The 15,175-nt window shown below is 39.4% G+C and overlaps 3 protein-coding genes across 3 annotated transcripts in view; 1 reads left to right on the forward strand and 2 right to left on the reverse strand.

The window, feature by feature from the left end:
- Positions 1 to 3,253, reverse strand: part of zdhhc9 (zinc finger DHHC-type palmitoyltransferase 9) — a 34,965-nt gene extending 31,712 nt beyond the window's left edge. The window contains exon 1 of the mRNA XM_036569023.1: positions 3,087 to 3,253. Coding sequence (XP_036424916.1) covers positions 3,087 to 3,253 — 167 coding nt within the window. The remainder of the gene's footprint in view (positions 1 to 3,086) is intronic.
- A 3,059-nt stretch (positions 3,254 to 6,312) lies between these two features.
- Positions 6,313 to 9,134, forward strand: c1galt1c1 (C1GALT1-specific chaperone 1). Its single transcript, XM_036569024.1, has 2 exons — positions 6,313 to 6,553; positions 7,239 to 9,134. Exon 2 carries the CDS (start codon positions 7,253 to 7,255, stop codon positions 8,201 to 8,203), a length of 951 nt encoding a protein of 316 aa, XP_036424917.1. The 5' UTR covers positions 6,313 to 6,553; positions 7,239 to 7,252; the 3' UTR covers positions 8,204 to 9,134.
- A 1,029-nt stretch (positions 9,135 to 10,163) lies between these two features.
- On the reverse strand, positions 10,164 to 14,169 carry mcts1 (MCTS1 re-initiation and release factor). The gene is made up of 6 exons (XM_036569025.1): positions 13,975 to 14,169; positions 12,594 to 12,746; positions 12,370 to 12,467; positions 10,834 to 10,967; positions 10,615 to 10,682; positions 10,164 to 10,391 (listed from the first exon to the last, which is right to left on the reverse strand). Exons 1-6 carry the CDS (start codon positions 13,983 to 13,985, stop codon positions 10,310 to 10,312), a joined length of 546 nt encoding a protein of 181 aa, XP_036424918.1. The 5' UTR covers positions 13,986 to 14,169; the 3' UTR covers positions 10,164 to 10,309.
- Positions 14,170 to 15,175: the final 1,006 nt, after the last annotated feature.

Here is a 15,175-nt window from a genome sequence, read left to right on the forward strand (position 1 = left end):
GGAGACAGTCAGGGCACAGTGTCTGGCCGACATCCACTCCAGTGATCTAAATCTGCCAGAGCAGCAAAACGATACACAAAGACACATGTTGGGCAATGTCGGGTAATGGTACTTTCATAATGTCATTCAGATGGATGCTGGAAATACTGCAGGACAAAACATGAGAGAACGTCTTCGCTGATGAGAGGCTGATGAGTATGTATTTTCCATGAGAGAGAAGAAACAGAGGGAGAGAGAGAGAGAAAAAGAGAGAAAAAGAGAGAGAGAGAGAGAGAGAGAGAGCACTTTACTCTTGTGTCCCATTGGGCTGCTTTGCTATGGAACATCACAGGTAGGTAACCCAGTCTGAGAGGAAACAACCCAGCCGGGCTCAGGAACAGACAGAGACAGGCGCATCCACTCTCAGTAGAGGCAACATCTAGCAGTTCCCTTTGAATTAAAGGGTTTTAAAAGTCAATACTGAAAGAATGATCATCACTTCTTAACTCTTTCTGCAGTGGCCATGGAAATCAACTCAGATATTTTTAATCAATATAATAAAATAAAATATTTCTCCCCCTGTGACTCTGCTATATAGGACAATGTAGGCTCTATGTGTGTGAAATGTTGTTCAGCTGCTAGTGAGCAATGAGAAGTGAAGGTGGAGGGGAGAGAACTCCATGCTGTGAAACCAGTTCAACACTCTCCATAAAGACGGCCATGCTGAGATAAAACAGACAATGCAACTGAAGTTTTTCTTATCAAAAAAATCATGTACAACTGCCACAATTAAAAAAATTTGCACTTAAACATAATAAAATACACTTTATAAACATTAACTTGCTTGCTACAAAGACGGAAATCCGGTTCGCTTTTGGTTTTGTAAATCATACATATTTCCATCTAGATATATACCATGAATGCAAATAACAAATTATAGATCAAAAATGCCCAGCAATATAATGCATACATCAACTGAGGGGCCTCCAAAAGAGGTGGAAAGCGCATTTTATGGCTACTGTGAAAAGGGGTTAAAAACAAGACAGTGATAAAGACTAAAACACATTAAGATTAGGGCCAAGGTCAACAGATTAAAGCAGCAGGAAATGTTTTGTTTGTTTCCCAGTATATGCTTCACTCCTGGGAATAAAGGTTTTTTTTCTGATAGACTTCTGAGTAGGTGTTCCTCTCTCTAGCCTTGCTGATGGGCAGTGATGTCCATCCAGCTGTTCTTGGACTTCATCTACCCAGCACACAAGGACACTGTTTCTCTTTTCTGCAAGCTCTCCCTCTGAGTCAACTCAAAGCCACAGAGCAGATAAAACGCTGGACAACAGTGAGCTAAAGGATAATCGAGGTGAACTCAATTTAGAAAACCCTCCAATTTAACATGACTTGTAAAGTAGAACCCAGGCTGGATGATCAGCTAACATTTGAGGATACTAAAGTCTAAGATGCACTGCAAGTCAAAAGCAACTACTGATACTGAATCCATCATCAAACTGACAAAAAGTATGAAGCTATATGCAGCATACATTCAGCTGGCCATTAACCCGAACAACTAATGCTGATAGTCATCATGGAAAACAACTCAATCACACACAACAGATTAAAAAACATAATGATGGGATTCTCTTTAATCTATTAGTTATTCTCAGGCTCTTCACAGGTTTCAAATGATCTTAACATTTATTTAAATTTAAATTTTTTATTTAAAAAATACTAAATCCTCTTATGTCTGTTTAACATGGACAATATCATTAGCTGTCAGAGCTCAAATGACTTAAATTGTGCCATAATGGACAGTTTTGTGTTACACTTCTGCTCAGTAGTTCCATTTCTATCTCTCCCCATGAGGCGTAATTAACAGCAACTCCAATATCACAGATGCATACAGTAAACAACCCCCTAGCCATTAGCAGATAGTCACTGAGCCAGTTCCAACCTGGAGCATGACTCTAAGCTGTATCAGTCTCATCGCTGGCTAGGGGCACGCAACTATTTCCTGTGTGGAACAGGCCCAGTGGAAGCCAACAGACAGTGACAAGGCTTATTGTTCATGTTTCAGTATTATTTTAGCTTCTTCTTAAGCTGTCTGTAGAACATTTCTTTCCCCTAAAGGCCTTTCTCCCTAGTGACAGATTGACACAGCCAGGGCAACAGTGGTAACCTTAAAAATGGCACTGGGCCACCACTTTCATATCCACATAGGTCCTGTGGATGGAGCAATGTGTCAAGAGCATCATGAAATAAGCAAATACATCCAGTGTATAGACATACGGTGATAATAGCAGTGAACACTCAATGCACAAAAAGACAGAACAGAGCAGACAGAGGTCATCTAAAGCATCTGACACTTCCACATGCTCTGAAGACCTTAAAAGTCCACTCATAATGTATGTGTGGTTTTACAAAAAAAGTAATAATTCATTTTTTACACAACCATTTTCCATTATTTCTTTATCCCTTAGATTGAAACAGGCTGCTTTTGTAACTGATATGTGTAAATAAGCTCTGTTGTGATTGGCTCTGCTGTATTGCTTCTCATTCAAAAAGCAATCAGGGCTGAAACACTCCTTAGAACCTGGGTGTGATTGGGCGGGGCTAATCTGCTGTAGGCTAAATAGGCGGATGTAAACACAATGGATTCAAAACATGCAGTTTTTGTAGTTCAGTGTCCACATATGGTCTGGGAAATGAGTGGTACGTTTTTCGTCTTTGATAATGTTCACTTATTACATCAAACTCTTATTTCAGAACAGCCAGGCAGATTCAGTTTTCCATTATAGGGGCCCTTGGAAAAAAGAAAATACTGGCAGTGTTTTAGGATCATATGCCAAAGGCAGCAGGTAGCTTGTGTTTCTGAAAATGAGATAAATAAATGCAGGAATCAGCTCTAAACTTGCTCAAGGCTATGTTACTGGAGCACAAACAGAAGGAGTATCCCAGGCCTTGGTGTGGACTTTACAGTAAAGCACGTACAGTAAGGCTGAGCTTCTCTTTTTAAGCTTCACAGCAGGCCGCAGGGCGCGAATGTATATATCTTCTCTGCTCGCCAACGTGTGGACTAGAAAACATGCAGAAAATGCCTGTAAGCTGCGACTTACTCGAAGGCGAAGAACAGAGCGCAGGTCCCAATGATGAGAAACAGCGTCAGGTAAAATACTCCTTTCTGCCTGGCCATCATCACACGTCCGTCGCAGCAGAAAGTGTTCTTACCCGGGAGTTTCTCCCATTTTCGAGTCACCTTTTTGGGAAGCATTACCGCCGACATGGTGACACGTTAATGCCAGAGCAGTGTTTGTAGAAGACGAAGGTAAAAACACCACAGCAGGCTGTTCTCACTCCCTCAGAGACTCGGCAGATACTGGGGGAAACATTCACCAGTGACCGAGCAAAGAAATAAGGCAGATATCGACGGAGAAACTCTTAAAAGGGAATCGTTTCCTCCTTCAAAAAATGAGCACAAACCCCAAAGCTTCCTTATTTCTTCGTGAATTCACATGTTTGAGCTGGTTTTCTATGTTTTCTACGTCTGAGCAGATGCTTCCCGAGCTTGTGAAATGTTAGCCTCTCATGCTAGCTTGTATATTTCTATTCGTGTGGTGTTAAATGCCTTAACAGCGATTCATCTCCCGTCGATTTCTACCGAACCGTCCTTTTCCACAGAGGAGAATTTCCCATATCAGTTTTCAGAACACACCCACACGCACATGGCAGGACTTTAAAAATACAAGGGAAAAATAAAGGAAAAGGTTTGTTCTCTGAATGTATCCAGGTTATAAAGAAGCACTGCGCCCAGTCTCTGTGAAACACAGCTGGAGAGTGGACCTTGACCGACTGACATTCATGCCGTTTTGAGTGACCAGCTTTATCTCACCGGACTCCCTCTGTCCTCAGGTATGCACATGCTCCAAAAACATTGCAAGAAAATATTCGGTTCCGTTGCTTGAGGTTTTAAATGATGAAAAATATTTTAAAAATTGGCTGCAGGCTGATTTGGTCGCTGATTTTTTTTCTCCGCAGAGCGCAAACCTGGATTGTGAATGGGAGCAGTGAAACACGCCTAGAGTGCCATGGCTCATCTTAAAGGGCCAGTCATGTACAGTAGACATCCAGGAACAAAGGAAGACAGTCCAGCATTTCCATTTTATCTCTTAATAAAACACCTATATTTAAAACAGCAGCGAGTGACCGGTCCTTCAGATATACTGTCCTGGAATTTGTTTTTAGAAGGAATTTTAAGGCATTGTTTTGCTGAGGATTGTAAGGAATCAAGAATGATTGTATATTATTAATTGTATTCTTTATACAGTTTCTTGTTATATCAGTTGGTCCTGAAAATTGTTTATCTCGTTGGGCCACCACCCCTCTCAAATTGCATTGCAGTTTGAGTTTTTCCTTATTGGGTGTAACATTGACCCTGTGCAGAGCTGTTGTGAATTGTTTTAAGTCGAGACTTGGCTTTTGTTCGTTCTCTATCATCCCCTCTTTCCTTCTTTTTTCTTCTTTCTCTCTAACATGGCCAAATTGTTATGGATTCTGTTGCATCACCTCTTAGTAGCAGGCACAGTTACGAGATGCAGTACAAAGTATGTACATTTAAGTCATCATTTAGCTATTTAAAATAGGTCCATCTGCATTTCATAGACCTGTACTTCAGTATAATATTCTCAAGAAAGAATCTAGAGTGTTAGTTATTCAGTAACCTGGCCTCCACAGATCATGGTCCAAATGGCTATCATGCCAGTGATTTCCATTTCCTCATATCCTGAAAAGGGTGGTCCATTATTCTTACATAAAGATCATCAGCGGAATCTGATAACTGCTAATAAGGAAGCAAAGAGAGCGAGAATTAGGCATATTAGTGGGTTTTATCCAGGCAAATGTATGGCAATCATTAGGCTACTGTCTTTATCTACTGCTTCACCTAATGCTTTGGTGCACGTGTTTCTTTTTTCGTCCCACACTCTGAGTCATGTTTTGAGACGGAATATGTCTGGCCTACTGTGCTGCCATTTCTTATCATATTCCTGAGACAGCTTACGTGTTGGACAGTTTGATGGTGTTTTGATGCTTGTATTTTATTTGGAAGACTGCAAAGCTCACATTGCCAGACCATCTGCTGCCTCTCAGTAAAAATATGAGTTGACCTTGCAGCGTCTTAAAGAGTCCATGAAAAATATGGTAAAAGTGTGGTTGTAATGTTCCTATTCCCAATGATTGCAATGATTACAACTGTAAACGTGTGGAAGGCATAATGAGATTTGTGCAATCATATATTTTCTGATATTTCTCTGTATTGCATCAGTTATGAATTTCTGGTGAGCTGAATTCATAGATCTGCTTGAAATTAATATTGATATTTAATAGTCTCATTAATCAAGGTGTATATATCACAGAGTGTGAAGAAAATAATAGCATCACCTGACAAAAAGGGGCATTATAAAGTGATTGAAATAATATGTATCTTTTTCACATTCATTTTAATGCCATTATATCTCTCCAATATGCCTAAACATGTTTCATCACTGATGTGTCCATAAATTAATTTATGGTCTTTCCATGATGTTGTCCACTGCTGCACTTTTAGCATTAGTACTCATTACTGGAGCTCAGATCAGTTGAGAATTAAGGCTGGAAATCTCTAACTTAAACCATTATCTATTTAATCCGTTTGAGCCTCTATCGTGGTTGGGCACTGCCAGTATTTGAAGATCACAGTTTAATAGTTTCTCTGCTGGGATACATGATTCAACTTACAGTTGCTGCCAAACCTTCAACGGGTTAAGATGGTTGTGTTAGGACAAGGAATATATTAACAGCGCAGTTCTGCAGAATTGGAGTTTGCCCATGCTACGTGCCGTGCGGTACAGGTTTGTGGTTATGCATCAGTAATAAGTCACATAAGTAATTTACGTGCTTTGCTACAGACCCGGCATACAACAGTGCAGCATCTACGTAATCTCATAAATATATAAACATGATTCAACTCTTATTCAACAACAAAGCTGATGTCATCTTTAATTCTACATCAGACATTAGATGCGAACAAAACCACATTTTCTACATGTGAAGATTTGGATAAAATTGCCTTCCGGTAGAGGGCAGCAAAGCACGTTCATAAATTCAGTCCATTTACACACGCTCACCATTTTATTAGTACGGCCTCTCATTGAAGCATTAAAACCGGTTATAAAATTAGCGAAAGGTCCTGGTACATTATATTGTGACCTGCACACCCGTGAAGTGCTATCTACTGCTAAACTAGACATTACACAGATTTCGACTAACACTTTTTTAAACTACATATCCCATGATCCATTTTTCGCGACGTCACGACACACCCGTGTCCAATCATCAAGCTTGTCGCTGTGTCTTGCCGTACTGCCCGTATTCGATGCACTAATGTTAGGTCTCCAGTGCTGATCCATAATAAGTTATTAAAACCTCGCGCTAAAGCATCACTGACGACTAATAAGTGGAAAGCTGATCTCAGAGCAGACATTTCAGGAAAACCTTTTAACCGTCTAGCTGGCAGGCTAGCTGGCCTACCGTCTTCCACCGTGGAAAGGTAACATAAACTTAGGTTGTTCAAATTCTTTTTCAGAGAATACGTTTTTTAGGACTAATGTTAATCTTAAACTCAAACATGGAGATTAAGACTAAACGCCACGTTTATGACTACCTTACTTTAGTGTGACAAAGGCGCAAATATCTTCTCGTTCGGGATTACGTTAACGCTAATTTAGCTAGCTGGGTTAGCTAACTCGGTTTGCTAACCTACCTCGCTAATTTGCCTCTTCCTAAAAAAATAAAACTCGTAACTAATTAGCTAACGTCTAATCTCGTCTTTTTTAAAGAAATATATCGATGTGTATTATCATCCCAGTATTTGACAGTTCTATTCCGCCTGTGTTGGTACGGTGGACTTCCTGGTATACGAGTTAAATGTAGCGACATTTACCATGAGATTAGAGAGCGACACGAAAAACACGAAACAGTTTACATCGTAGTGAAAGTTTTAGCTGTGGTTTTCTAGCAACTTTTGTAAGATTCCTGTATTTGCATGTCCTTCCCTTTTTAAACTGTATTTGTTGAAACATTATTTCCGCGAAAGCTGAGCTTTTAAATGATTATTTTTCAGTGGTATGATGCCATATGGCCTTTTTAGTGCGTTTAAGTCCACAGTACTGCTTTGTGCTGCCGTGCTTGTGCTTTCATCTCAGTAATTGCATTGAAACTCTTCTGTCCTCCAGTGTTGTCCAGCAAAATGTTGTCCGAAGGCAGCTCATTCCTGAAGGGCATGGTTTTAGGGGGGATCTTTTGCCTGGTGTTGTCTCTTCTTGGGACTTTTAGACCTGGAATTCCATCTCAGATAGAACACCTCCACCATCATCTCAAACCACATAGTAAAGAGGAGCTGCAAAAGCTAAGCGAGACACAAATGTCTGAACTCACCGAGCAGGTGAGGGTTTATTGCATCATTATGGTCACTCCCAAGATCCTGGTTCATTGGGCAGCTGCCAACGATACGTGGAGCAAACACTGTGATAAGTCTGTTTTCTACAGCTCAGAATCCGCCAAAGCTCTGGAAGCAGTAGACCTGCAGGAACAGGATGAGTGGGCAAGGCTACGCAAAGCCATCAAGCATGCATTTGAGAATGCAGGGGGACTCCGCTGGTTCTTTGTGGCACGACCCACCACTTTTGCCATCATTGAGAACCTTAAATATCTGGTTCTGGTTAAAGAATCCAGTGAGCCCTTTTACATTGGCCACGTGCAGAAGTCTGGGGAACTGGAGTATGTGGAGTATGAAAGTGGTATTGTACTCAGCTATGAGGCTATGAGAAGACTTGTGGACATGTTCAATGATGAGGGCAAATGCCCAGAGCGATCAAATGCCTTGTGGAAGCTGAGCGAGGAGAAGCAGCTTGCCACGTGTCTGAAGTACAGTGGAGTGTTTGCTGAAAATGGAGAGGATGCTCAGGGCAAAGAACTGTTCAACAAAAAGTCTGTGAGCTCCCTAATTTCTGACAGTGTGGCCCAAAACCCCAGTGATGTTGTGGAGGCCTGTTGCTCTGACATGGCCATCACATTCAGTGGGATGTCCCCTAGCCAGATGCAAGTCATGATGTTTGGAGTTTACAGGCTGAGGCCATATGGACACAACTTTCATGACTCCTTGACATTTTTACCTCCAAAAGGATCAGACAATGACTAATGTCAATCAGCAAGACTACTGATGCACCATGGGGTGCACATAAAAATTTTGTACATTGCTCTTAGTGAGCATTATTTAACTTATAATTCAAGGCACCGTTGAACATGCTGTGATGTACCTTATGACAAAATGTGCTGTATTCAAAAGTGAGTGCATTAAGGTTTACTTGGGGAAATATATTTCTCAGTTTAAAATGGTGAAATGTTTCTATACTTTTTTCCTTTCAAATTTATTTTAAGGGTCTGCAGGGGATTAACCTGATCACACTACTTAAAACACAGGAACCAAGACTTTATTTAGAACCATGTTACACACTATATTTGAGTTACTGGAAAGGAACACTCAGTCTCTAAATTATGACCACCTTGAGGCCTGTTCATGTAGAAGTATTATACAGTAAATTATAATGAAGAAATGAAGCACTATGCACTGTTATAGCAAGTGATTTGTAACTGCATACCACTGCTGACTTATGACTGTTGTCCAAAACCTTCAGAATCAGACATCTAACAGATATTTAAATATATATGTTTATAAAATATGCAACAACAAAAATATGTATGTTTTAAATTCTCTGATTCTCATGTTTTAAAAGGTCTGATATTGCAGTGGTAACCTGATAATGGGTTTTAAGTAAGAGTTTTATACTTCTTTCTACATTTTTTTCCTTGCAGGGGGACTTGGAAACTGTAAACTTTACACTGGTACACATGATTAAGCTATGTTTTCTTTTTATACAAATACAGGTAATACGCTTTGCGTTGAACGAAAGTAAAATAGACGGGAACCGAATTAGTACCACGTTGGTGTTATTTGAAAAATAGATGCATTTGATTAGAGGTATCTGTTTATCTATAAATGTGATTCATTTTTATATGAACTGTTGTATGGGTGTTAATACATGATTCAAATAAAACAAATTAAATTGGGATTTTCTTTAATATTTAATTCACAAGAAAAGCCTTAAACCCCAAAAGCAGATAATTCTTGTCCAGACTAACACAGTAAAATACGATATTATTCCATGTCTGTTACGTTATTTGCACTTTTAAGAGTTTGGTATATTTGCCTCGTTTATAAGCAATTGCATAACTGCTGCTTTGAAGAGTCTAAATTCCCTTTTAAATACACAGTACGATTTTAAGATTTTACATTTGTATAAATGTTACATTTTTAAAAAGGTACTAATAAACAATTAAAATTAACATTTAATAGTAGGGGGTGTAACAATACATTGTAATATTGCAATGCAAAACAGTGACAATGTGCACTGTGGAGAATGGACACTTCGAACACCTACACCAGCATGTTCGTTAATAAGCAGTGCAACAACATGGGTCCAGTCATTTTTCTTTCAGTCAAATTTGTTCAAAGCAAGAATATCAATTTGTGAGCTGAGTGTTATGCCCACATGTAACATTTTAATAAGGTACACAAATATATCATTGCTGTTCAAAATGTCTTTTTTGTTTTAGATTGTGTGAAAACTTCATAATGGATGGAACAACAGTAATGCTCCAAAATGACATTATATTAAACTTACATTACAAATAAACAACAATTTTGCATTCTCCTGTAACATTACATAAAAATCTATATAATTGAGAGTTCGTTATTTCCAGTTCCAAGATTGAGTTTTGGTTTAAGGGTTTGTTTCCATAGAAATTTAGCTTTACATCATATTTTACAGGTTCAGTTGACAGTACTACACTCAGCTGCACCTCATCTTATTAGTTAACATCAAGAATGTTGCATTGTTGGTTTAAACAATACACTCCCAAGACCTTGCGTACCTAAATAACTACACACGGAGTTTACGTATGGTCAGGGTGTGATTAACAAGCTTTTTTCCTGGCCTTCGATAATTGAGACTTGCACACTGTTTTGAAACAGGCTCTAGTAGGAACAGTGTGTTCTATAGCGCTATGACCTCTTAAAAAACAAAACAAACAGTCTAAAATAACTTGAATGCAGGTTTTATTTGTGCATCAAAATGGTGTTAATTCAAAACTTTTGGTGTGATTTGCTGTGGAGTCCAATGATGTGCAGTAGACTGGTTTACTGATGATAGCAGTTCAGAGATTCTGTCACATTCCGGGGGTTCCATTACTTGTACGTCTTCATGTGCCACAGTCCATCATTGAGGTAATGAACGTTCTCAATTCCAATCCCCTTATTTACCTTCTCTCTGTCAAGGAGAGATAATAAACATTAATGCAAAAAAGTGGAAGTGTCTCTAATAGCGGCTTTGATAATATCAAAAACCAAAGACATTGTTACAATAAAACAGAACATATACTATACTGTTAAGCACACTACCCTTTATCTATGTGGATTCAAATGTATTATCCTAATTCTGCTTTCTGTTTGCCTTCCTATTTTATCTGTGTAGAACAGGCAAGGACACTTACATGTTCTCCGCAGACATCTTCATGACTCCTACAGAGAGTGCATGCTGCTTACCTTCTGCCATTATGGCCTGACACAGTGAGTCAAGGGCAAAAATAAACATTTCATAACCTGTTTTACAAGCATTAAAAGTGTAACATTATTAGCACTAAATGCATCTGACAAGACACTATGCTAATTTGTCATATGAATAAAGGAAACGAAAATATTTCAGAGGATACAACTACTGTGTCTACGTCAGCAGGGTAGAGTTTGGCTCCTGGTGACGTCAGCCCGGGGCACATGATATTGGCTCCACTTAGAACAAATTTGATAGCTCCTTTATCAACTTGTTGGTGTGGAAGAATGAAGGGATCTGTAGAAAAACACATTTTTCATGCACCAGCTCAAACAAAATAAAGGTGAAATGTTAGTGGAGATTTTGACTGTAGGCAAATCAGATTTGTTTCTCAAATCAGAACTTTTGAGACGACTATCCGCACTGTTATTTGCAAGTAATCAGATGTGTGTCCAGACATCACCAGCCTATCTGCATGAGTTGTTGTGGTAATGACGTGGCGTCAGTAACTACATAGTAACTACATGCAGGAGAACTGGAGGAACACCATCCCGCCCTCCAAACTCTTAAAAATTCTCTGGCATAAGCATGAATATTTGGTGCTCTTCTGGAATCCCAGCACTTCAGTCACACTGTACTTGACGTCATTGTTGTGTGTCGCATTGTGAGTCATGGAAAAAAGACATTTTGAAATACAATTAGAGCGTCCACACTGAGATGCATCTGTAAAAATCCAATTGGAATTGCATTTCAAACCACCTACAAATGTGAAATGATCATGTGATTTGGAAACTTTTTTTTTTTGCTGTTCAGACTCTCAAAAATCAAAGAGGATTTGGGCTAGAAGCCTGAACAAGGCCTTAATCCAGGGCACAAAAGGCTTGGTAATCCGTTGATGAGCTGGATCAGGCGTGTTGTGTCAAGGAATACAGTACCATGTAGCAGGAGCAATGCTAGACTAGACCACAGAATCTACTAGTAAAACAAAGTCAAAATGTTCCTGTACTAATATATTTGGGCATTACTGTATGGAAACTTTATTCTTACAAGAGCTGTGTTGGCAGGGCCATTTTTTCCTGTAGGCACCATAGGCACTCACTTAGGGCTCCCTAACCACCAGGACACCAAACAGTGATTTACTTTCTCGTAATATTGACTTAGATAAAATAACTTCTTTTTTCAAAGTAATAACTATATCTGAAAATAATGACTCCTTTTCTCTAGAATTGGACATACTATGTTGAAACAATTAGTTATCGAATTTCAAGAAAGTAAGTAATTATTTTGGCAGAAGTCTGTAACTGATATGGCACCATTATTAGAAATATCAGGTCTTATGTGGCATTTTGGGTGATGGGCCAGTTTGTGTTCAGGTTTGGACGAAAATATCAGGCCTGGTTCAGGCTGTAGCATACAATAATTTTGTGCAAGTGTGAGAGAGAATATTCTGGTGCTCATTTCCTTCAAAATATTACTGTGTATGTAATAATAATGGCAGTTCACAAGGCCCAACTAAGAGTGCTGCAGAGGAGAGTGACACAAAACGAGAAAAAAAACAGGAAGAGCACAGGAAGAGAGGAGCTCAAATACAAGAACTCACAGAAATGTAAGATAAATTTAAGAAGTGTTACAGGTGGCTTGAGGAAAGAATGATGCAGCTGCTACAACTACTGTTTGTTTAATGACTAGCAGGACTTACACTTGTGTAGGAGTCTGAGGGTGGGAAAAAATGGTCCCTCTCTCTGTCTGAAGAACAGCAGCTCTCCATTTACTGTCAGAATTTCAATATGTTCATGACTGCAGAAAATGAATGAGAATAGATATTGTAAAATAAAAATCAGTTTCAGCAAAAGGCATATTAAACAAATAAAACAAGTAATGAAGAAAAAATCTGCAAAGCCATGTGTTCATAGATTTTCATACCATCTCACGATTTTGACGGGGTCCTTTTTGGGCATTATCTGGTTCAGCCATGCATCAATATCAGGAAACTGGTCTAGGAGCTGATTCTTAATGCCTTTGATTACTGAGGTCTTCAGTTGAATACAGTTTGAAACATTTTCCTTTTCATCAAATCTGAAAGAGAAACCAAGCAATCATTACAAATGATTACATATCATATGTATGTATATAATGACCTTTTTCCATTTTGGATTCTTTTTTTCTTAGTATTTTTTGAATAGTCTGTGGAGAATTTGCTCTATTCAAACTATGTTGAGAAAAAAAAACCTGGACCAAAGACCATTAGTGACTGGAACATTGCAGCGCTCACATTTGATCATTCCAGATTACTGCAAAATCCTAGTTAAATGATCCACATCTTTTCAAGGTTAGGAGCTCTTTGACATTGTGAAAGTTGTAAAGCACATCAACTACAACTTACAAGCGGACTACGGGTAATTTAAGACCAGTATTGCTGACCCACATTAAAGCCTAAACCTACACTAAAATCTTTTTCAACAGCAATCAGCATTGGCAATGCAATTCAGCTCAGGACTAGGTTTAATCTGGGACATCTGTCCTTAAACTCTTTTCATTACTAATAACTGTTAAGACGTTATGATGAAACGGTTCTGTAATATCACAATGACTCTTAAAGATGGTTCTTCAAGAGTTGTTTAGTAAAAGGAATGATTCGAGTTAGAACCACGAGTTCTACATAGAACCATTTCATGCTTAAATGGTCCTCTGCATGGTGATTTTTTTTTCCAGATTAAAGAGAATGAGTTGTATATGGTTCTATATAACGACCTTTGTGAAAATGGTACTATACAGCACCAAAAAGGGTTCCTTTGTTACAAGCTTGACACGATAGCAGGACAATTTTTATTTACCATATAGCTAGCTGTGTGGCACTCTCTCCATCAATCTAAGGAACCATTTCATCATGCAAAGAGCCATTTAAGCATGAAGTGGTTCCATGTAAAACGCATGGTTCTAAACAGAACCATTCCTTTTACTGAAGAACCAGCTTTAAGAGTCTAACTGTAGCTACGCCTGGCTACATTAATGAATCGGGGCTGTGAAGGAGCAGCAGAGCGAATAGAAAACGACACGGCGATAACTTCACTTCCCAGCTAGCAGAACAGCTCGCTAGTGGCACAGAGAGTTAGTTAGCTGCAAGCTTAAGGACACTTCTAGTCCTTGAAACTCGACATTTGAAAACTACCATTCTCCTCTCCATTATGAACCGAGTCATGAGTTCAAGTTACTTTTCACCCCATATTCTGTTTTCATTCTGTGAAAGTCGTGCCTGTTTTGGGCGCTAGCTTTAGCTTAGCCAGAAGCCCCAGCCCATGCTTACTTCTTAAACATTCTTGCTGGTCGTACTTCTGCCTTCGGTCTTGCCTTTCGTAGTTTTTCAAAATGGTTTTTAAGCAACCGGCACTTTAAAAAAGAAACATCTAACAAGAGACGATCAGTGAATTAACCGGCTAAGTTCCCACACTGAGCTACAGCGCAGCAGCTCCACAGCAGACGACACTGGTTTGCGACAGTCTCTGACGCTTAACGACAAGCTAAAGAAGCTGGGGAGTGCACATGTTCCTGAAGCGCAAATGAAAAACAGAACAATTAAACGAGAAAACAAAATTCAGACTCCAGATTGCATTTCATCGTATAATTATATTATGTGGGGCACCAAAGTGTGCTGTATTTATTATTTTTGAAAAAACTGCCTTCTCAGAGTTTGATAACTTGTGTGCCCACTGCCCTGCACCTTTAGTGTTTTCCCTGCTCCCAACACACCTTATCCAACTTATCAGCTCATTAACAGCCCATCATCTTCAAGTGGGTGCGTTAAAGTAGGAAAAACACTAAAATGTGCATGTCAGTGGGCCTCTAAGAGCAGGGCTGAAACACTTCTGTAGTGGACGGTTTCCCTAAAGCCAAGCCTGAGTAAAAATAATATCCAGAGGTGATTTACCAATGGCATTGTAATCTTGTCCATAACTGGGCTTAATGCTTGTTCTGGAATCCAGCCCTACAAGTCACTTAAAACTAATATAGTCCTTTACCTTTATTTCCCCTACCAGACTTTGAGAGTTAAGATCCACCACACCTGGCTCTAACATTGACCTGCCTCTGAAGGCCTTATTTACATAGATCAGGTACATAAAACTGGCGTTGGAGCTAAACTCTGCAGTGGTAGATCTCCAGGAAAGCAAATTTTCCAGTCCACTCCTGGAGACTTACTTCCTAACACAGATCGAACTATTCCCTGCCCAAGACACCTTATCCAACTAATCAGGTAATTATCAAGCTTTCCAAGAGCTGGATCAGATGTGCTGGGGCAGAGAATAACTGAAACTAAGCAGGGTAGTGGGTCCCCAGGAAAAGTCAGTGTTTAGTGTTTCCCATTTTGCAATACTCCTGATTCAACTAATCAGCTAATTAACAAGGCCCTCCAACACTTAAGTGGGTGTGTTTGAGCAGTAAAATACTGAAATGTGCAGAGTAGGAGGTGCTCCAGGAGCAGTGTTGGGAACCTGTGCTCTAGAGCAGTG

This window comes from Colossoma macropomum, unplaced genomic scaffold (genome assembly GCF_904425465.1).
Source record: "Colossoma macropomum unplaced genomic scaffold, Colossoma_macropomum, whole genome shotgun sequence".
NCBI lineage: Eukaryota > Metazoa > Chordata > Actinopteri > Characiformes > Serrasalmidae > Colossoma > Colossoma macropomum.